Source organism: Prosopis cineraria, unplaced genomic scaffold, assembly GCF_029017545.1.
Source record: "Prosopis cineraria cultivar Desert tree isolate PC_DT_omini unplaced genomic scaffold, ASM2901754v1 PC8, whole genome shotgun sequence".
In the NCBI taxonomy this organism is placed as follows: Eukaryota; Viridiplantae; Streptophyta; class Magnoliopsida; order Fabales; family Fabaceae; genus Prosopis; species Prosopis cineraria.
The window spans coordinates 16,481,309-16,504,913 of NW_026555339.1; the positions used below are offsets into that span (position 1 = coordinate 16,481,309).

General features: G+C 30.1%; 1 protein-coding gene across 1 annotated transcript; it reads right to left on the reverse strand.

The window, feature by feature from the left end:
- Positions 1-19,122: 19,122 nt before the first annotated feature.
- LOC129318954 (BURP domain-containing protein 3-like) lies at positions 19,123-21,992 on the reverse strand. Its single transcript, XM_054963965.1, has 3 exons — positions 21,853-21,992; positions 21,622-21,733; positions 19,123-21,379 (listed from the first exon to the last, which is right to left on the reverse strand). The coding sequence occupies exons 1-3, from the start codon at positions 21,892-21,894 to the stop codon at positions 21,099-21,101; spliced, it is 435 nt and encodes a 144-aa protein (XP_054819940.1). The 5' UTR covers positions 21,895-21,992; the 3' UTR covers positions 19,123-21,098.
- Positions 21,993-23,605: the final 1,613 nt, after the last annotated feature.

The following is a 23,605-nucleotide window of genomic DNA, read 5'->3' on the forward strand; positions in this document are numbered from 1 at the left end:
GAACACTAAGCACTTTATATTATATTGTGCTTTCTGTGAAAAGCATGCTTTTTGGGTGCCATGTCTAAAACTTGTTATACACGTCTGTAATAAGATACACTACTACAAAATACCCCTTACTTGATGGTTATTTTAAAAATTATTTGACGGCTTTTAACCGTCAAGTAATGGAGTGCCATATATTTATTTAACGGTTAAAAACCATCAAATATTTTAGAGATTACTTGACGGTTATTTCAAAATAACCGTCAAGTAATCACTTAAACATTACCATATACTGCAACAATATACTTGACGGTTATTTAAAATAACCGTTAAGTATTTAGTAATATTTGATGGTTATTTTGTAACAAGCGTCAAATATGTTTTCGCAAATTTTGTGTGTCAAATACTTGACGGTTATTTTGAAATAACCGTCAAGTAAACTTATACTTGATTTTTTTTCTAAATAACCGTCAAGTATTTATAATGTGTTTTTTAAAAAACAGCCCCCTGCAAATCCAAAGCAATCAAATATATAAGCCAGCCAACAATAAAAAATAATTGAATCATTATTTATATTGAAATTACAATCCAAATATCTTTAATTTATGTTATATCTACCTATACTCTAAACCCGATGCCATAAAAAAATCTATAACTTTACCTACTTTACAAGTTAAAATTTCAAAATTAATTGGCCTCAGACATAAAATTGACCAAAAAAATAAATGTGTATACCAAAACTAATTGGGCCTAACCATTGCTACTATCCACATGTTAAACATGACCTGAGCTACCTCTTTAAGGGTTTCCTTTATATGTGCAACTGCATATCGAACATAGTAGGCATCCTCAAAATACTGTATGTAAAGAGTTATAACAAATTTAAGTTAATAACTATCTAACAAAAGTTGTTAAAATTTATAATTTAAGTATCATTAAATTTAATATATACCTTGTTAGGTAATGTGGTAGGGGCATGGGTGATAATGTCCTTCAAGAATCTCATCAAGCAATAGCCACAGTCATTGCTCTGATCTGGCTGGAGTGGACACTGTGAAAAAAAATCACATATCAATAAAATAATAGTTAAAAGGCCACGGTTTGTTATTTAAAAACTCATTCAAGTTTTCATATAACTTAATTATACTCAATAAAGTTACCCAACAACAATTAATATAAAAATTTTATCCCAAAAAATTCGACAGTATAATAGCTTAAAAAAAGAGTTTTTTAGGTTTTGAACCCTCTCTTTATTCAAAAATTTTATCATTCACAAGTTTTCATATAATACTTATACCCAATCAAATTATCCATAGCAACAATTAATACAAAAATTTTGTCCTATAAATTCAATATAACTCAATCATATCTAATTAAGTTATTCAATAACAAAATTAACCACCATCACTACAACAAGGGAAGCAAATTTTCAACAAATTCATATAATGCCCAACAGTAAATTAATTTTCATATAATCTTAAATTTAATTTCATAACTAACAAAGAACTGAAAACCAAAGCCTATATACATTCAATCACAAATTGTAGTTCTAATGAACAAAAAATTCATATTCCAATTGCTAATTCCAATCAACTCCCTAATTACAATCAATTGACCACAATGTCACAAGGAAGAAGGATAGGCCAACTTACTTAAGAGAGGCAGAGCACGAGGATGAAGAAGAAGAGCAGGGGAAGGAGGAAAGAAGACAACTCACGTTTGTACTATTGAAAAGCGAGTAGGGGAATTTGAAGTCAGATTTACCCTGAATACTAAACCCAAAAACAAATTAAACAGATGAAGGAGAAATTAAACTTACATATGGAAGATGGAGAACAAACCCAAAACATTCGAAATGAAGATTTGGATGAACGAACAACCCACGAACCCCAAAAAATGGAACCCACGAGCAAAAACCAAGAAGAATCAAGTCTAAATCTATGTTTTTGGGCAGTTTCAGTGACGGAAAATGATTTTCAAGCACTCTGGGTGTGTTTTCAAAAACGTTTGAGTTGTAAAAATGTGAAAATGAAAGGTTCTAGAGCGTAAATTTAAAATGCAATACTTGACGGTTATTTCATAATAACCATCAAGTATTCCTGACTTGACGCTTGTTATTAAATAACCGTCAAATAAAATGCAGACATACTTGACGGTATTAATAAACAAGCATCAAGTAATTAATTTTTTTTATTTTTCCTTTTAAACCATATATTTGGTGCTTTTTTACAAATAATCGTCAAAAGGGCAATACTTGACGGTTATTACGAAATAACTGTCAAGTATTCATTACTTGACGCTTGTTATTAAACAACCGTCAAATAAAATACAGACATACTTGACAGTTATTAATAAACAAGCGTCAAATAATTAATTTTTTTATTTTTCTTTTTGAACCATATATTTGACGCTTTTTTAAAAATAATCGTCAAGTACTCCAAAATATACTTGACAGTTATTAGCAAACAAGCGTCAAATATATTTATAAAAAAATCAAATTTGGGATGCAGATATATTTGATGGTTATGCCAATATAACCGTCAATATATACTAAATACTTGACGGTTGTTTTGAAACAACCATCAAGTATTTAGCACCTTTTTTATTTGTCATTTTACACTTATAACTGTCAAATATAAGGCGTCATATTTAGCTTATTCTGTTGTAGTGATACATCCATTTTCAGTATTAATACCTTGTTTGCACTTCGTATTAAACTGTCAGGTATCATCTTAGCTATCTCCATTGGCATATTATACTAACAAGTATATATGAAACCTCTAGATTTCATGCCTTTTATTTAAGATTTTGATATCATTACTTGTTACAAAGAAAGCATAATACCTAAAAATGTGTGCATTTTGGTCAAAACAAAATACACCATAATACCTGAGCTTTTTTTTTTAATTACAGAAGGAAGTCAAGAAGCAAGTAGCTAACAAGAAAACTCTCTAGTGAACCCTCCTATCATCATCCACCACTTTTAAACAAAAAGGTAGAGGTTGATTAGAAGATTGAAACTCACCTACTCTATCTAAGGAAAACTTAGCGAAAAAGTAGGCACAATAGTTAGCCTCCTTAAACATAAGATTCAAATATATATCCTAGTCCCAATGGATAAGGGAATGAGCTTGTGTGATAATGTCCACATATAGGTGATAATCCTAATAACACCTGAGAAGGAGGTTCATAGCATCAGCACAATTAGTAAACACTTTAACCTTCCTCAAACCCCTATCCCAGCAAAATTGAAGTCTATAGATAACTCCAACAACTTAGTAACAACAACAGCATAAAGGCCAACACAGACATTAAAGCCACTCACCCAATTACCATTACAATCCTAGACAACACCACCCTATTTCCTTGTTCCATTTACTATTGAACCATCCATATCTAGTCTAACATATCTAGTATCAAGTTTACTCCATCGATCATTTATAAAACCTACTTGTTTCTCAAAAGTAAAAGACTATCTAGCTAGTTGTAGATCATGATTCACTTTGTGTAAAGTCGCAGCGCTCATGCCTATTTGTTCTTCCTCCTCATTAGTGATCTCCTTCTTACACCTGTCACACCATATATCCCAACAGACATATCTAAACAAAATATCCTAGGGAGGCTGCTTTGTGAAGTTTTTTCCAATAGTATTAAGGAGATTTTAGGGGATCCAATCATCTCTGCTCAAGCCCTTGAAATATTGCCAACATTCCGGTCTAACCAGTTACTTATATTGCCAACAATACCTGAGCTTTGGCCTACTTATATTTACTAGTTTCTATGCACATTTTTCAACCCTTAAGAACTCGAACACATTGAGAAATTCGTGTGTCCATCTGAAATACTATTCTCTTAAAATGCAGTTGCAAAAGAGATAGAACTTGATTTTTGGGGATTTATACTTGTTATGCTTGATGCTATTATGTCTAGGTTTCATTAGTGCATAACTCGGATTCTTTTGCAAGTTCACATCTTTGTTCTAGTTTCTCTGTTGATATATCTTTTCTTATATTGTGCACACATTTTTTCTGCCCTTAAAATTATTATCACTCCATTTTGTTGTGCTGACTTGGTTTTTGTTCTCTTCATGCAATTTGACACCAAACCAGTGCTAAATAAAGAAGCTTATGGTAAGTGCCTTGAATAGGTCCAAAGTAATTGTTTTTATGAAAAACATTTTTGTAGATTTAGGTAATATTTTGATGAGAATTGAGAGAAGTCTCGCACTTAATCAGAACTATTTTTAACTCATTCAATGATATATGTTTGGCATTCAAATAGACTTAATTGGAATGAACATGGGCCAGTTCAAGTACTCATTTTTCATAAAAGTAATTCATAGATATTGGAAGTAATGTAATAATAGGAAGTACGTAGCAAGAGGTTAAAGGATCAAATCCCCATGTGGTTAGAGGGGAACCAAAAATCTTGTGTGTGGGATTGTTGTGTGATGTGTGCTGTGTGGGAGAATGTGAAATGCATGTGTGTAGGATCCCCTTCCTTGTGAAGAAGTATTAGATAGGATATTAAAAAAAAAAGTAAAATACAAGAAAAAACAAATAAGCTTAAAAAGTGAAAATCTATCTTTTTATGTAGTTTACATAGAAACTTCAGCAAATGCCCTTTAGCCAAAGACCCCAAGAAGCAAAAACCCTCTTGTACTATAAAGATGTGGGGAGAAATTTTAGGCTAAAAAAGCTTACACAATTATGCTCCACTGAGTCACATCGCACGCCAAGAAAAAATAATAAATGGCAACTATCCCAAAACACCTTGCTATCCTTTCAAAATGTGGGCAGACAAGTTCATTGGTCTCTAAAATAGCTAACACTTTTTATTTTATTTTATTCATTTTCTTAGGTTTGCAGAAGGCTTTGTTTGCCTTTTCTGGGGAAAAGTGATTTTTTTTCGTTAGCTAGACAATGATGTAAAATTGTGGAAGTAGAATTTGACAGAGACACACCTTACATTGTTAGGATATCAACAATTTCTAAAAACTAAGGACCACTTATATCATTGTAAAAATGTGGAACCATATGTTGCCCCTTTTGGTAGTTATTCTTTGATTGCTTTATTTAAATGCTCTCTCTGCTAAATTGAAGTAAATTTTGGTATTTTTAAGTCAAGTTTATTTGCATCAATAGGCTAAGTTCTCTATAAAATGCAATTTACCATCTTTTAGCGTTTCTCTATTTTCATATTGTTTGAATAGAATGCAATGATGTTATGCAATTTATATAACCGACCCCACCTAGTGGGATTAAAACTTGTTGTTGTTTGTTCAATACTATTTCTTTATCCATGCTTTTTCTTTACCCATGTTTACTTTCCATTGAGAAATTTAATAGATACGTACTTTTTTTAAATGAAAAATTGATAATAAGTTTTCTAATGATGTCAAAGATGAAAAATCCGCTCACTCTGATGAGCTATATAACTCTAATTATGGCGAGGGCAACTGCTCTACTTTCTCTTGCATCAGGGGTGGAGAGAGGGGCATCGGCAGGGGCCCGATCCCTATAACTTTTTAATTTTTTTCTTAGTAAAATGTAGGAGTTATATATTTTTAACTCCCATAAGTTGGTACATTATAAAAGCTATAAAACACTAGATGAAATTCTCATTTTAATTTTATATGTAGCCTTTTATGTATGTATAAAGCAACTATTTTAGTAGGTTGAAGATATAAAATTTAAATAATCAAGCTATTGAAATTTATAATATAAATGGTTTTTACTCTAATATAATTTTACCTCATTGACATAAAGATTTTATGACAATTGAGCATTATTAATGTGTTAGTATATTTATTTACTATGATTATCAATTGAAATAATTAAACAGTAAATTCAATAAGCAAGTAATAGAGTTTATTACATTAAACAGAAATTTAGATTTCAATGATATATTTAAATTATTTAATGCTCATAGGGATGATAAAATTTTCACCAATTTAATAATAATTTATATTGAGAAGGAAATTGTCAAAACATTTATCATAGACATAATAACTAATAATTTTTATTTCATGAAAAATGGATGAGCAAAACCTAATATATATATATATATATATTGTTATATATGTGTAAGATTGAATATAAATAAATATGTTGAAATATTCACATTACGTCGGTGATATATATACATATAACTTTCTTTTAATTATTATATATATTTTGTCATTTCGGCCCCTCTTAATAAAAATTTTTGGCTCTGCCCCTATCTTGCATTAGATCCATGGTATGAATTCAGGGTTTCAAACTAAACAAATATTAAAAGCCAATCCTAAGTTGGGGTGGCCCAAATCTAATTTGGGATGTTAAAAGCCCATCAATTATTGTTCTGAAGCTGATTGGGTGGATAAAGAGAATACAAATTTCCCACATATAATAATACTGCTCCAACCATATGTACTCTCTCCGGTGCTATTTATAAGATACCTTCTAGAAGTAACATTTTATCTAAAATATAGGACACTTTATAATAATTAAACCACTTTTTTTTTTCAATTTTATCCCTTCTTGATGAGCATAATGGTATTTAATGTAGTGGTATTATTATTTAAAGTCAAAGGTAAACATGAAAATATATATTATCTTTTTATGATATCAAGAAAAAAAATTAACTTTTTTTAAAATGCATGAAACAGTTGAAAGTGTCATATAATAAAAACCAAATAGAGTATATGTCTTGTATTTCTTTCATTAATTTGACATTTTTTTCTTTGGGTTAATTCCATGGAGGGTGTTGTATGCTACAAAACAACAGGCTATTGTGTTAGATCATTCGTCTTCCATTTCTTTTCATGTATGAACGATATAATCCTGAAATTTTGGTTTATTTATATTGTGCACAAATTGTTTTGCATGTAGAAAATAATAAATCCAACAACTTTTAAATATCCAATGAATATTTTGCCTCTTCGTTAAGTACATATTGTTATTGGTGCGCTATTGATTTTTTTAATCACGTTTGGTGTAATTACAAGTTCTATGAAAAAGTTGTTCTAATCTAACATAGTAGTTTACTGTTTTCTTGATTGTTAATTTATTCTTTCAAATGCTAACTCTATATATATATATATATATATATATTAATTGATAATATCTTGTGAATGATTGTCAGAAATGTAATGACGCATAGACTACGAATTATAATGAAGCTTTTTTCCCTTTCCCCCCATTGTTTTCTTATAAAAATGAGTATGGTGACACTACTGTCGAATAGTATCAAAATTAATAAAAACTAGATTTATAGTAAAGCACAACCTAGGTCGTCTCCCTAAGAGTCAATAGGGTAACTATTTGAATTATGATTATGAAAAGCAAAAAAAAAATAATGGGGGGGTTTTAATGATGAAATTAAAAAAAAATCTAAATTAAAATTAGATAAATAATGAAAATTCAACTGAGAAAATTATCAAAAACAAGCAGCGCAATCAATCACAAGCCAATAACCTAAATTTAATCTTCCTTGTCCTCAAATTAAATTAATTTTATTTAACTTTATTATTCTGGTTTTATTATTTATTTCACAAATTATCATTCAAGAATTAAACAAGAAATTAAGTTATAGATTAATTGAGATCTCCTTTAACCCACAACCTAACAATTGTTCTATGTTAGTCACACTAGAAACAAAGCATGGAAAATCACCCAAGCTAGGTCAAATTACTCTTACAATGCTATATTAATCGATTATAGCAAGTAAAACCTCAGATAAAATTTCTAACCCAAAAATTATACAATAAAGCTACTCTAATGAGGAATAGCAATTAAAGCATAAAATTCAGAGGTAGAGAGAAAAACAGAAAATTGAAATAAAGCTAAAATAAAATCTTTCTTGAATATTAAAGACTCTGATTAAAATTTAGAATCATATGATTGATCACACTAAAAAAAATTAACTATTCATAAAACTAAAAATTAAATAATATGAGATGAAAATAAGAGAGGCCATCTGTATTGAAGAAAAGAAGAAAAAATCGCATCTGTCGTTCCTTCCCACTCGCATCTGTCGTTCCTTCCCACTGACGCCGCCAACGTTTTTCTCCCTTTCTTTTCCGTAAAAGTCGTCCTCTTTCTTTTTTTTCCAATCTGATCTAGTGATGCGTTCGTTCCTTTATATATATATGCACGGTGATGCGTCCTTCCTTCTTCAATTCAATTCTATTTTCTAATAAAACTTAATAATTTATTAAAAAAGATTAAACTACCCTAAATAACCCTAATTAAAAACTACACTAAAATACCCAAGGTAAATATAAATGAAATTTCTAAAATTTAATTCTTGATTTGATCTCCAAGCATGCCCATATTCTTTTAATCCAATATATTCTCTATCAATATCTTTCAAATTGAATTTAGAAGATCTGCACAAATAAAATAGAATTAAATAGCACCTATGCAAAAAATATTAAAGATAATATTTATATTTTAAAATCAAAGATTTAGTTAGTTAAAATCCCAAAACTAAATATTGGCTAATAAAATTAAATAATATCTAATTAAACTTAATTAGCCCCAAATAAATATTTAAAAGTCTAAATTAAAAGGATAAAAATATAATAAAAAGCTGTATTTTAAAAGTCTAATAAAAATATAATGAATTGCTATTTATTATATGGGTACTATTGTTTTTTTTTTGGGTAGACAATCAAAAGCTGTATTGCCACAATAAATAAAGTACAATATAGGAAATCCGTAAATAATACAATGTCTAAAAGTTGAAATACATTACAAGTGTTGCAAATAAAATAAGAAGTCCATGCAAGCCATACAATTATTATATAATTACACAACTCAGTCACATATCAAGTGAAAAATACACGTAATTTTATATTTATCCTTTTAGTTTTTGTAAAATCTTCAACACGGACCCACATCCAACAACATCTCCACACAGCACTTAATAAAACAACTGCAGATTAGATATAAAGCTCATCATCACTCCTTTATTTTCTCAGTTTCTAATCTGATCTCCAAGTCTGAAAAGAAAAAACAAACAGAGAGAATTAGTAGCTTAGCCATCACGTCAAATGTTACATAGACAAAATAAAGACTAACAACCTTTTTTATTCTCCGCATTTTTCAATTGTCATGAGATAATGTAGATTAAATTAGAGCTAATGATATATGCTGATGAGAATATAATGTGTCAAAAATGTGTAAATGGGTAAACTTAATTACTTTGGGTTATACAGTTATTGAACGACTAATACTATTGCAACACCAAAATTTTTGGGGATGATTCAAATTTCTGTCAAAAAAAAAATGTGTGGCATGTGTGTATTAAACTAGAAATTTTTCACGTAAAAAAAGACGTTTTATTAGGGGAGGGTGGGACAATTACCTTAAACAAGCTATTTTTTATTTATTTGCCAGACTTAAACAAGCAACTTTAAATAGCTATTTTGCTCAATAATAACTGCTAGTGACAAAAAGGGTAGTATACAAATTATGTGTTTGGCAATACTACAAGATAAAAATGAAGTGAGGTGTTTGACGTGGTGACAGAAATTCCGATGCACAAAATTATTTTATTGATTAAAAATAATAAAAAATAGTTTCAAAGGAAGAGTGTGCAAATAATATATTTGGTTGCATATTTAGAAAGAGTGTAGATAATTAAGCACCTGATGAGGAATTGTCAAGCATATGTTCGGACAACATTGTATATGCATTCTTCTGCCAGAAAAGTGAATGAATTCATAACCTGCATAAATCTCTCTCAACTTTGGCAACCTTGTGAGATCTAATATTTTCAATTGAGGGAACAGCTTTTGATGATCATCACCAGCAACTTGTTCACCTTTGTAACTTTGAACAACCCCTTCAAGTTGAAAGCAATAACATATATCTATTTCCTTTAGTGAAGGACAATGATATGCTAGAGAATAAAAGAACAACCTTTTCACTTTATGGCAACCCCCAATTTCAATTGCCTGAAGTGTGGGGAAGCAAACAGTGGAATCAGCATGAATGTTTTGAAGTGATTCTTCACAAAATATTCCCTCCCATTCTTTGCATTCTGTCACTTCACCTTTTTCCAACTTTGGAAGACTTGTAAATGTAGCAAGAGTAAAGATACTTCTTAATCTTGAACATCTCCACAACGCAACACGTTCAAGCCTGTGGAGGCTTATAACTCGTGTAGGGCCCTTCCAAATACATTCCAACTCTGGTAGATCCTCCAAGTCTATAGAACACAATTCTGAATTCACCACCCTTGCTGTTTCATTCTCATTTTTCTGTAAGGTATAGTATTCAATGATTATATAACAATCCAAGAGGTGCTCAATATATGAATCACGTCAAATTGAATGGTACTGTGACATTATAAATTAAACCTAATTATTTAACCTATTTTAAAATTGTAACAACATAATATTACGTGGATGAATTTTATTTTGTTGGATCTTCATATATTATCAAACGCACAACGTGAATATATATATAAAAAATTATTTCAAATAAAAACAGTCATGGATCAGTATTGTCCACAATAAAGACTTGGTGCCAAAAACAATAACATAAAAAATTATCTTGTTCACATCTAACCTTTATTACTAGTACATATGAAAAACATTAAATTAGACCCAATCCATGCATCAGTGGGAGCGACATTAAATTTTTGGTTTCCTTTCCGAATAAGAAGACCGCTTTGTAGATGCAAAAACATTAAATAAAAATTGCAATAATTGTTGCCTGCAATTGAGGATATATTTTTATTATTAACATTTATTATTTGATAATAAACACAAATTTTTCAAATAAATTTAAAAAAGTAAACATGCCAATTTTTAAAAAGAAAAAAAGGCAGAGTGAAAAAAGAAACCTCTTAAAAATATCGAAACGACAGCTTGATCTATGATACTCACTAGAAAATAAACCCCATCCATTTCACATATTTTTAATGTTGTAATATAATTAATTCATAATTACATCAATAATAATGTGGGGGGCAATGTGCAACTAGAAAATATTATATCTTTTTAGTTGCATGATTATTCAATGTCTAGTATTACAACTATATGTCATGAAATCATTGTGATATATGATTTCATAAAATACATTAATTGTTGCGTATTATTGTTAATATATATCTTTCTCTTAAACAAGAGCATGCATACTTTATATTTCATGGTGTGTGTGTATATAGCGTGAATAGAAAGCTTCGAAATTTCATAATAAAAAGATTGTTATATGTTTTGGAAACTTGAAATAGAAAAGAAATACCGTGTTGATTTCACATAAGACTTGCGTGTGTATTATGGAGGCATTCCAGCTGATACTCAAATTCTTCTGCAAAAATGTCTCTCAATTTCAGCAACCCTCGTAGAAATAATTCCATCAGTTTGACAAGCAATGGCCAATCCCCATGTGCTGCTTTTTCATCACCGTCTCTATCAACAAGCCTCTCAATTTGAGAATAACTGTGAATATGTAATTCCTCTAGTAAAGGAAAATGAGAAGCTAGAGAATAAGAGAACAGCCTTTTTACTTTGTTGCAATCCCATATTGCAATCTCCCTAAGTTTCGGGAAGCAAACATCAGAAGAAGAAGATGAAAGGTTCTTAAGTGATTCTTCACAAAATATCCCCTCCCATTCCTTGCATTCAATCACGTCAAGTTGCCTTAACTTTGGGAGGCTTGTAAAGATAGCAAGAGAGAAGATACTTTTTAATCTTGGACGACCACACAAATAAACACTTTCAAGTCTATGGAGGCTCATAATTTGTGTGGGGCCCTTCCCAATATATTCTAACTCTGCTAGATATTGTAATCGTACATTCTTCAACTCTGAAATGAGCTTCAAATTAGGATGGTGTGCTGTTCCTGTTCCACTCACTTGCACTTTCACGATTCCTTTCTTTCTTCCACTTCTTTCAATATCTAAAACTTTCAAGCTTAGGAAAAGGGTCAAAGCACTCTGATTCTGCAACTGCTCGAAGCTTGTTGCGGTAACCCCCACATATGCTGTCTCACTCCATTCCCCTATCAATGTATTCAAATTCAATTCATTATGAAACGAATGCGGAGAGATTACAAAAATTAAAAATTGATATGATATTCATTATGCTCTCTCACATTCGTCAAGGTATTATAGCTCACTGTATTTTTGTATTATGCGGATAGATTTTTGCATCAACTCCCTTATTTTAATTAACTACTTCCCACACTAACAAAATCAATAAAACAAAAATTAATTTCTTCATCCCAAAAATATAACATTAAATATATCAAGATTTGTTTATAAATAAAATTAATTAGAGTCAAATACAGTGACCTCCTTCCATTTTGCTCATAAAATTACAGACATCTCCCCTCTATTTTCAAAACCCACACTTTAATCTAATATTTAATAGTGTTAGGAATATTCTGTTAAAGATTCTTAAATACTTAATTTTTTATTTATCTTAAAAATTTTAAAATTATTAATTTTCCCATATAATTTAATTCTCTACTCTCTCTCCCAATTTAAAAAAAAATTAAATAATTAAGTATGTCAATATTTAAATAAATAATTTAAAATTTTTGTATTAAGAATATAAACATAAATTATATTGAGTAATTTATTATATTAAATTCCTATTTCATAAATTTTTTTAACTGCATGCTTGAATATTATTTTAGATAATTTATATATTTAATTTCTTAAAAAATTACTACATAAACAAGTTTACATAATTGAAAAAATTTAAAATATAAATAAAAAAGTAAAAAATTTATGCATTAATTTGTTTAAGTAATTTGAATGGTTTTCAGATAATATTTATATTTAAAGAGGTGTATTTTGATATAACATATGTGACTTAACGATCAACTAATAGTTGGATGAATGAAAAAAATGATAAAATTAACTAACTATTCATAATATTAGAGGTTGTTATAGGTTTCAAAAGTAAAAGGGAGATATCTGCAATTAAAGAAAAATAAAAGGAAGATCAGAATATTTTACCTAATTAATTATTTGATAAAAAATAAAATTTCCCTTATAAAAATAAGAATTGAGGAAAGAAATAACAATCCAATTTGAAAATAATATTTTTATATTACAAAAAGAAAATGAAAATTTAAGTAGTTTAACCTTTAGTACTTAGTATAAATACTAAATACAAAGATCTAAAAATCATTGATTAAAAAAATGAAATGACTATGGCCTATTGTAGAGGATACTTTTCTTAATACTTATATATATATATATATATATATATGTATTATTTGAAAGAAAACATGAATTTTTTAAACAAAATTAAAATGAACAAGCCAATTTATTTAATAAAAAAGATGACATGTCAAGGAAAGTAAAAAAATTCATCAAAACATTTGAAAATTTTAGTTAACCCTTCTATCAACACTAGTTCAGAATATACTAAACTCTATAAACTTAGTGCAGCAAAAAAAGGAGTTGGCTTCCCTTGGCTGAGGGAAGCCTCCTACGCCTCTTCGTTGAGGTAGGGGCAAATTTGAATCGTCCAGATTTAATATGAACGGTTCAGATTTAATATTTTTAATGTTTATTTTAGATTTATATTTATTAAAATAAAAAATATATAAAAATTATAAAAATATTTAATTAATATGTTTATCAATCTGAAAGTCTAGATTTAATATGGGTGATTTAAAATAATATCAAAATTTTTTTTAATAAATTTACTACTCTGTTCAGAGTATATCTACACTGTCTAGAATATATCTAAAAATTTAATTTAAATTTTTAATATTAAATTTGGACCATTCGTATTAAATTTGGACTATTATATTGATAAGTATATGTATTAAAAAATTTAAAATTTTTAATTTTTATATATTTTTTATTTTAATAAGTATATATTTAAATTAAAAATTAAAAATATTAAATTTGGATTATCCAGATTAAAGTGGATGGCCCAGATTTGTCCCTTCCTCAATAGAGGGACGGAGGAGGCTTCTTTCAGCATAGGGAAGCCAACTCTGTAGAAAAAGGAGGCACAGTAAAAAAAAGGTGTTTTTATTTCAAATTCAAATAAAAGCATAGAAAAATGCATTAAAAAAACATTTCACTTCAAGTATGGGTAATTTATAGATAATACATCAACAAGAATTTTTAAAAAATAAAACAACTTTTAATAACTACTCCATTCCTTCAAACATAAAACACGTTTTGCACAATCTTACATTTTACTCTACAAGGTACTTTATGAATTTTAGAGGAAAATTGATATCTTTTTCCTAAAATACCCTTTAAGATATATTAAAATACTTTAGCTCCCTTCATTATCATTATCATTTCTCATGTACTTAAGGAAAGGGAAAATTTCCATATAAAAAGAAGAAGGGAAAAATAAAAAACAAATTAAAATCTTAAAAATCTGATAGATTCATTCTCTCGATAGCTGTGCATTGGGTAAAAATAACTTATATTTGTGGGGTGAGCATTAGTTTATACGGTGGTTTCACTATCAAATTTGACAAAACCAACCTGATCTGAACTAAACCAAACTATATTTATAAACGGAATCGTGACGGAACTGAAATAAGATGGTTTGATTCGGTTTCCTAAATCAATTGTTCCAGAACATAGATAGAGTGACAAGACGTTGGCAAAACAAAGTGAAAATGGAATTGAAAAGTGTAAGCAAAATAAGAAAATGAAAGATGAGAGGAGAGGAAAAGAAGCAGCGATGAGCATCAGACCACCAAAATTATTGCTATTACAGCAAGTGACAATCAACATGGACACAGAAAGTTTGAGCACAAGAGAAAGGGAAGAACAGACACGGCATAGGAGAGGGAGAGAGTAGTGACAGCTAGGGAAAATTGAGAAAGTATGAGGGAGTGGGTGACTAACTGGCTAAAGGAGAGAATGGCAACATGAGGAAGAGAGGTTTGATTGCTTGAGCGTGCAAGTTGGAGGTTGAGGCATCAGGTAGAAGATGAGAGTCCTTCTCATATTTGAGGCTTAGGTTTAAGGATGATCTGGGCTTATCGCTTCTTTGGGCTTCTAGGTAAGTAGCATCAAACATTGTAGGCTTATGGACTTAGGTCTCAAGGTCCTCAATTCACCTGAATATAAATTTAAAACTAAAAATAACCTTTATAAAATACAAAAAATAAATATCATTTTTCAACAAAAATATTTTTTATTTTGATTTGTTTAGTCTGTATGGTTTCTTTCTCTTCAGACCATACTAAATTGTTTAAACCAAACTTTTTTAAAGAAAGAATTGAACTGAAGATTTAAACCTAACAAAATAGAACCAAATAGATTAAACATAATTTGGTTCGGTTCAGTTTTGCTCACCCCTAGTATTGGCTATGAGAAAAATTTAAAGTCAAAAGATACATCAAAAAGTCATCTCCTTGACCAAAAATATGAAATAAAATTTATCAAATGTTTGCATTAAAAAGTAATTAAATGAAAAAAAATGTAAGAAACTTAGAAATCTCAAAAGAAGCTCAAGAAGCAATGATATTTTGCTTGAAAATTATTATTTAATATACTGGTCTGTATAAATACTTTTCACAATGTATTGTGTTAGACACTGTAACACATTTCTTTGACAAAAAAAAAGTTCAAATGACTAGCTAGAGAGACAAGCAAGAAGAATTGATTATTTGATTTCAGCTCAAAATTTGAGAAAAGGATATAAATGTCATGTATCAAAGGAAAAGCAACAAATTCAATTTACAAATAATATTTCCTTCTTTGAAAGTTAATAATTTTTTTAGTCGATGCATCAAACATGGATTATTATTTCTAATAAGTAATATTATTTAGGTGTTTCATAGTCAAGAGGGATTTTGCAAATAATACTTACATATGAAAAACCTCGCATATTATAAAGGGACTCTCCTTGCCATTGTGGTTGATCCTCATGTGATAAGTCTTCATCACCCTCTCCACCAATGAGCCTCTCAAGTTTAGAGCAATTACATATTTTCAATTTCTCCAGTGAAGGACAATGGCAAGCAAGAGAATAAGGGAATAGCCATTTCACTTTGCCGCAATCATATATCTTCAATTCCTCAACTTTGGTTGGCTTGTAACAGTGGCAAGGGTGAGCACTTGTTCAAGACTATTCATTCCATTCAATGTTAAAGTAATCATGCAAGAGAATACTTGTTTTGTTTGAAGATGGTTGGCATCAAGTTATCAACGATGAACATTTTCTCTAGACAATGTAAAACCACTAAGTTCTTTATCTCTAAATTTAGATCTTTATGATCCCACATACAATTCTCCAACCAAAGGCAGTTTGCTCTAAGAATGAGATCTTTCATTGATGAACCTAGAGCAGAGATTGTGAAGCCTTGAATGCATAAAGCTCTTGTACCTACGCTTGTTTTCGTGACTTCAAACGACGCTTATTGATAATTTACTCTCGTGAACTGTGTTTACACTTGTTAATCATTTTGATAAAATCCTACTAAAAAGTAAATTTTGAAAATTAATTTTTCTCAAAATTTAATCCTTTGAAGCAAACTGTTATTTTTACTATATTTGAATTTTATATCAAGCTATATAATTCTGAAAGTGTTTAAACATGTTGATATTTATAGTGGAACTTGAATTTCTAATAAAATTGAAATTGAATTGATACATTCATAGTTTTTTTTTTAACATTTACATAACCGTTGATATATGTATATAAGGTATGTGCTATATTATTTTCAATTGATTACTTTATTAAGTTTATAAAAAAAACTTAATTGATGCACCTTCCATTATTTTCATCAACTATAATTGAGTTATTATTCACTAAAAAATTATTTTAGTCTCAAACAGTGTAGCTAACATTGTATGTCTTACTGACCACTTAGGGATTGTTGCGGAGCGGGGTGGAAATTTGTTTTGTCATTATATCTTTTTGAAGTAAGTATGAAATTTATGTAATGTGTTTTGAAAATATAATTAGGTACTCTATATAGGCTATAGTTAGGGTTTTTATTTGGTTATATATTCTGTCTATTGGCTAGATGGAGCTATGCTCCTGATTTTAGTAATATTCTTCTTGTAAAAATTATACCGTAGGATTTTTGAGAGGTTATACTTATATGGGAGGTGCTAATGAAATTCTTACAAAAATAGTAAGGTTTAAGGGATATGTGCTTTGTTCACAAATCCCATGCTAGTCACTCCTATATTTCGAGCTGTGACACCTTTAGAAACCAAGCGAAACTTCATATAATGGCTTATTACTCTATCACTTTCATAAAAATGCCGAAGTCTCCATATTTATGTCATTCATATCACTGTGTCTAGGACGACAATAACAGCACATTGGGTTGCCTAAAGGAGACGCCATATGAATAATGAAAGCATACAAACGAGTAGTTAACTTATGCAATATCCATCATTATCATAATCATAATCATTTTTTTATTTTATTATATTTTTTGTTAGGAGTACAAACATAATTTTCCATTCATATTTTCATTTATACAAACATAGTTGTGATAGTTTTTATTAACATGATGGCATAAATAAATGTATCACAAACATTTATATTGCTATGTTTTCTCTTCTATTTCACTCTAAACCTATTCTAATGTATTCTAACTCTCCTAGGCATTTTTAGAAGTCTCAAAATGTTTCTAAGCGTCGGATCAGGATAAAGGACGTTAATTTGCTGAAATGCGCAAGGAGTCAGGAAGGCTTGGTCCATCACTAGTGTTTGCGTTCTCACTGGTTCTTGAAGACGAGATGGATGCTTGGGTGCACAATCTTCTTGAATTAATGCACAAGACCTGTATATAGTTAGCTTCGCAGGACCTTTATGGACTGCTTTGCGAGACCATGGGCTACATGCAAAATACACACTACTTCATTTATATAAAGGTAGTATGTATGTTAAGCCCTTCTTTTAAAGGTTGTAGACAATACCTCAACATCTTTTGTAAAATCATAGAGTGAACTTTTTATGTTTTGCTTTGTTAATATTTAGGAGGTCAAAAGATAGTACCTCAACATCTTTTATAAAGCCAAAGGGTGAACTTTATGTCCTGCTGTTGATAGTCCATTATTTAAAGAGGTTTACATAGTTTGCTATCAAGCATGTTCTTGTCTTGTATATGAACAAGCAAGTGGATTTATATATTCATATTATATATATTTAATTTTAATGTGGATCCTATGTACTAGTTGCTTAAAGCCATGCATTATAATATATATATATATATATATATTTATACGGATCATTTGTACTGGTTCCCCTTAGCTTGCTGTCGAAGAACATGGACAGACTAGAGTGGAAGAGGACCGATAGCTTAGACTTGAGAACTAGACTTAATTACCACTAACATTAACCATAGCTTAGACTTGTTTCCTCATTTTTTTTTTTTTGCTTATCTTCGTTTAAATCTTTGATTCAATTCGTGTACTTTTGCTCATCTTACGTGATAAACGTCACTCATCTATATTACCGATTAAAATTGTATGTTGTAGTGTGACATTTATTTTTAGTAGAGTATTTTTTTAAAAAAAACTTATTTGTAACGTTTGGGTCTTATATGTAATTTTTCCCATTTATTAATTCTCAAATTGACAATCTATTAATGAAAAGGTAACATTGCATCATTGTTAATACTTAAGGGTCACATTATGCCACCCTTTTTCGGGTGATCAAAGCATCTTAACCCTTATCTTTGGCAAAATATTCAATTATTTTTCCATTACTGTGAGATGTTTTGGGTCATCTTTTTTTTTTTTGCTAAGCTGTATAAATACATGATCTTATGCGAGATTCACTTTCTTTCTTTGTACAAAACGTCGCTTTTATTTCTATTATAACTTAAACGCATTCTGGAGAATCAAATTTGTGCTTAATAGAAGATCGAAATTGAAAGCCAAAGGAAAAGGTACATGTTGTTTTTGCTTTTTTATGGTAGAAAATCGTTCAAAGATTTATTGTGAAGAAAATAGTAAAAAATTGTTTGAGATAATTTGAATATGTACAGAAAAAGCTGTGAGAAGCACCAATAAGGAGTGGAACGAACAGCTTTGAGTAATGTAAAGAGAGATAGAGAAAAATCAAAGAACAGAATACTTATGAAAGTTGTTGAATGAAATCTCTTGATTAATAATATTCTTAAAAGTTTGATTAATGATAGTGTTTAATGACGTCGTGTAATTCATATAGCCAACTCCACTTAGTGGTACAAGACTTGTTGTGTTGTACGATAATGGCCAATAAGAGAAAATGAGAAATAGAAAGCTTATTCAAATTATACACAAAAAAGAAAAAAAAACATACCATCTACAAACACACACACTTTCTCGTTCACTCACCAGTCAGATGTCTAGGAGGAGAAAGACTGAGTAGTGAAATTCGCTAAATATGTGAATTCACCTAATTTATCTTTGAACCCACGCAATGGTGTTTTGAAAAAGGAAGTGGCATATAGGAACACTCCCTGGTTTCACTTTTAGCATTTGGAAGGCCAAATGTTTGGGTTCCACTGTGACGTGTCTCTGTGACATACACTCACAGCTTTAACCCTACTCCCATCAGCCCCCTTCAACGACGCCGTATAGGCAACTGTGTTCATTATTTGTGACAGTAAAACACAGCATACACATAATTGAGCTTGTGGCAACAACCACTTTGGCCTCTCCCACCTTCTTCACTCCCTGCATTATTGTGTACTCTTGGTTCTTTGTTTCCTTCTTCACCTCTGTAGACCAAGCTTCCACATTTTCCCAAGCTTGGAAGTGATAAAGTCAACCATGGATTCCAATGACGTGGCACAATACTTCTCTTCTCCTTTAATCCCTGACTCCTCACAAAGTTTAATTGTGTTATTCATAACCTCAGCTTTTTTGACCCGGGCTTCACAGCAAATTTGTTCAATATCTCAGTCATCTGTTAGTAAAGAATCACAAATACATAAATTATCTATTTTTCCCCTTATGCTTCATTTGTTTGGAGAGAAAATGTGGGAGGAAAGAAAATAAGAGGGGAAAACTAGGAAGAAAACAAATTTTTCCCTACTTGAATGAGGAAAGAAAAATAAAAGGAAGGAAAAGTACAGAAGTAATAGAAGGTAGGACCCGCCATACTTTTTCCCAAGTTTTCTCTCCATATATGGATAGATTTTGGGAAGAAATTTGTTATTTCATATATGCCATTCTTTCTTCTCCCTTTTTTTTTTTCCATCTTTACAATTTGTCAATCTCTCTCTCTCTCTCTCATGCCTAACTTCTCTCTCTCCCCTACTCTTCTTTTTCTTCTTCACCAGAAGCTACAATGTCCAACTATATTGAATAGATGATTTATATTTAATTTTAATAAATTATCTCATTTTAATATTTTAAATAAAAATAATATATTTTTATTAATTATTTGGTTTTAAAATATAATAATATGATAATATATTTTTAATAAACAAATTGATTTTAATTTTTATGAAGTTAATTTTAATATAATTCTTCCTTTTAATTTGTTTTTATAAAAATAATTACATAAAACAAGACATATTTTGATACAAGAGTATCATAGTCATTATACTATTTGCTCATTTTCTTTCTCCCTGTTTTCCCTACTCATCCAAACATAAGGAAAGATAATATTTTCTTTTCAGTTTTCTTTCTCTTCATTTTCTTTCATTCTCAACATTTCTTTCCATCCAAACAGAGGGTTAGTTTCAGAATAGGGTTAAAGACAATTTTTCCCCTTAAATGGTTTTTTTGAAAAGTGTTGGACACCTTGTAATGAAAGGTGGGGCAATATTTTGCCCCTAAACAATTTTTTCAGGGGCAAATTGTCCTCCGTTAGAGACCCATCATCTTCTCCATTATTTGCTAATGTGGAATAATTGTGGGGCTCATGCATAGTGACAGCAAGGCATTTTAACCCGTTTTGCTGCCAAAATTATGCTCGGTTTCTACTACTACCACTTCCACTTCCAGCCCTTTTAGCTCATTTTAGATGGTCAAAATGGGTTAGAATGCCTTGTCACTATTTGTAGGTCCCACTATTCCTCCTCATTAGTAAATAACAGTGAAAATGATGAGACTCTAATAGAAGAGCAATTTTGCTCTTGAAAAAATTTGTTTAGTGGGTCTAAGGTGTCTAGCACTCTTCAAAAATAAGTTTAAGGGGGGAAAATGTTCTTTAACTCTTCAGAATATCAGTGTTCACAAACATGGTAGAATGAGTCAGACACTACGTACCTTGCTTTGCTTGAGGAAAAGGGAATGGATTTCACGACTCCACGGGGAAGGAAGGATGCTTGGTTGGAGGCTTGCGTGAAGAGCAAATTCATTTTGTGACCAACCTTCAAGTCCTTTTCCAAGAAGAAGAGAGCTGTGTTGGGGTTATTGTGGAGTTTGGTCTCAGAGTCAGCATAACAATACTCGTTTGCACAATATGCTTGGCGATCGACCCTTCTGTGGACGGTGGTGCCATAACCTGACTTACCAGTATTAACTAATTATTATTAGAACTTAATGAAACTTATTGTATATCATTTGTCATACTCTGGTAAATTTGATAACGTGGCCTATATTCTTATGTATTAATTGCATTTCGAATTAGTATGTTTGTAAATATCTCAAAAGACATATACTATTTTGAAACGCAGGGACTATCTTTTGCTAAGATTGAAATTCTAATTAATTTGTGTATAAATATCTCGAGTAGTACAATCTAACCAGCTGGGTGGAGGAGATCTGCGATAAATCTGGGCATGGGTGTAGTGGGAAGCATGGACTTCCAGTAAAGCTCAGGAGATAAGGCAGCATGCGTTGCCACCAGTAATGCAACCTGCAATTTCAATATTTCATATATTCAATGTAATATGTAAAAATATAAATATTCATTAGCATTAGATTCATTGGAAGAGAAAAAAGTGAGAAGAAGAAGAAGAAGAAAGTCGAACTCACTACGAGAAAAGCAACGATGGGTCGGAGTGGGAACTTCATCATTGGAGAAACTATGTACTGAAACTGCAAATAATTATCAGTTTAAGATATTAATGAGGAACTTATAGGAATCATAGAAAGAGGGAGAATGCTAATCAAATATTGTCCAGAGATGTGGGACCCAGACTTGGATATCAATTAGAAATATACATTCGATGTGTGGATAGCACAGATCTCACATGAATGGTCAACACTTTTAGAAAAGTCATAAATTAAATGTAATAATAACCATTCAACCAGATATTTTCCCTACGTGATACGAGAGAGAAAGCAACAAAAATAAACCTTATCCTATTACTATCACGCCCCAAAAATTAGACATGATTGATATGAGATATATGCACAAACATATATCCCTTAAGCCTTGATTAAAAAAACTTTATTCTAATATTTTAATTCATTTAAAATAGGATGAAAAGTCATTATAACATTTTTATATAAACAAAATATTCTTCAACTTTTTATAAAAATTTTGACAAAACCTCCACTGTAAACAGAACTTCCTGAAGCCTTTACAACATTAATGTACAATTCGATTTAAAAATGCAGAGCTCTACTCCTCCATAACAGACAGACAAATAGATAACATATCAAATTCTATTTATAGTTAACGTGGAGCATCTAATCATAATTTTAAAGAATAACATATAATTAAACATTTACATCAAAAGGAAGGTATCCTCAAAAGGTCTTCTCATCAATTCAACAATGAGGCCCTCATAGATTAACAAGAGGTAGATCATCAGCTATACTATCTGAGGCCAAAAACATTTTTTAGTGAATAACATCCCAATAAACAATTGAACTTGAATAAAAGGAAAGTTTGAAGCAATTGTATAAGTTAAAGAGACAACGATTTTCATAAAATTTAGTAAACTTCATAATAAAATGGCTCTATATAATTTTAAATTAAATCTTGAATCATTAAATTATCATATCCAATATTATTATCACTTGATTTCTAGAAAGCAAATAAACAAAATAAATAATTATAAATAAATTACTAATTAAAATCCAATGGGGTATAAAATCACCAAATAATCAAATTTATAATTATAGGAACTTATCAAACAATTAACAAATGCGGACACACAATCCACGAGGGTATATAACCAAACGTGGCTTATGCCATGAAGATGAATGTGGATACAAAGTCCACGAGGATAACTAATCAAACGTGGTCGAACCCACGAAACAGACATGGACTCATAATCCATGATGGTAACTAATCAAATGTGATCGAAGTCATGAAACAGATACAAGTATGAAACCCACGAATAACAGACGTGAGAACAGAGCTCATGAAAATTAAACTAGCTAGTTGTTGACCATAGGGCACCAAGGGCTAACGGGACTACCATTAGCAATTAGTGTTCTATATAAAGTCCCTTCAAAAATTAATTTTCAAACATGCAAGAAAAATAATCATTATCGAATTATAATTTTTGCTTTTCCTTGTCAAATTTACATGAATTATGTAAAGACCAGTTATTCTCAATATAAAATCTCAACCTTTTTCACGAATTTTCGTGATTTTCTTTATCAAATAAAGGATTACTAAAAAAACAATTTCATCAATGTTGTAGGCACATGACATGATTTCAAGAAATGGAGTTATTCAATGGACAAAAGTAATCAATGCTGAAAAAATACATACATACAAACATGCATGCATGCATATATATATATATATATATATATAATATCTTGAAAA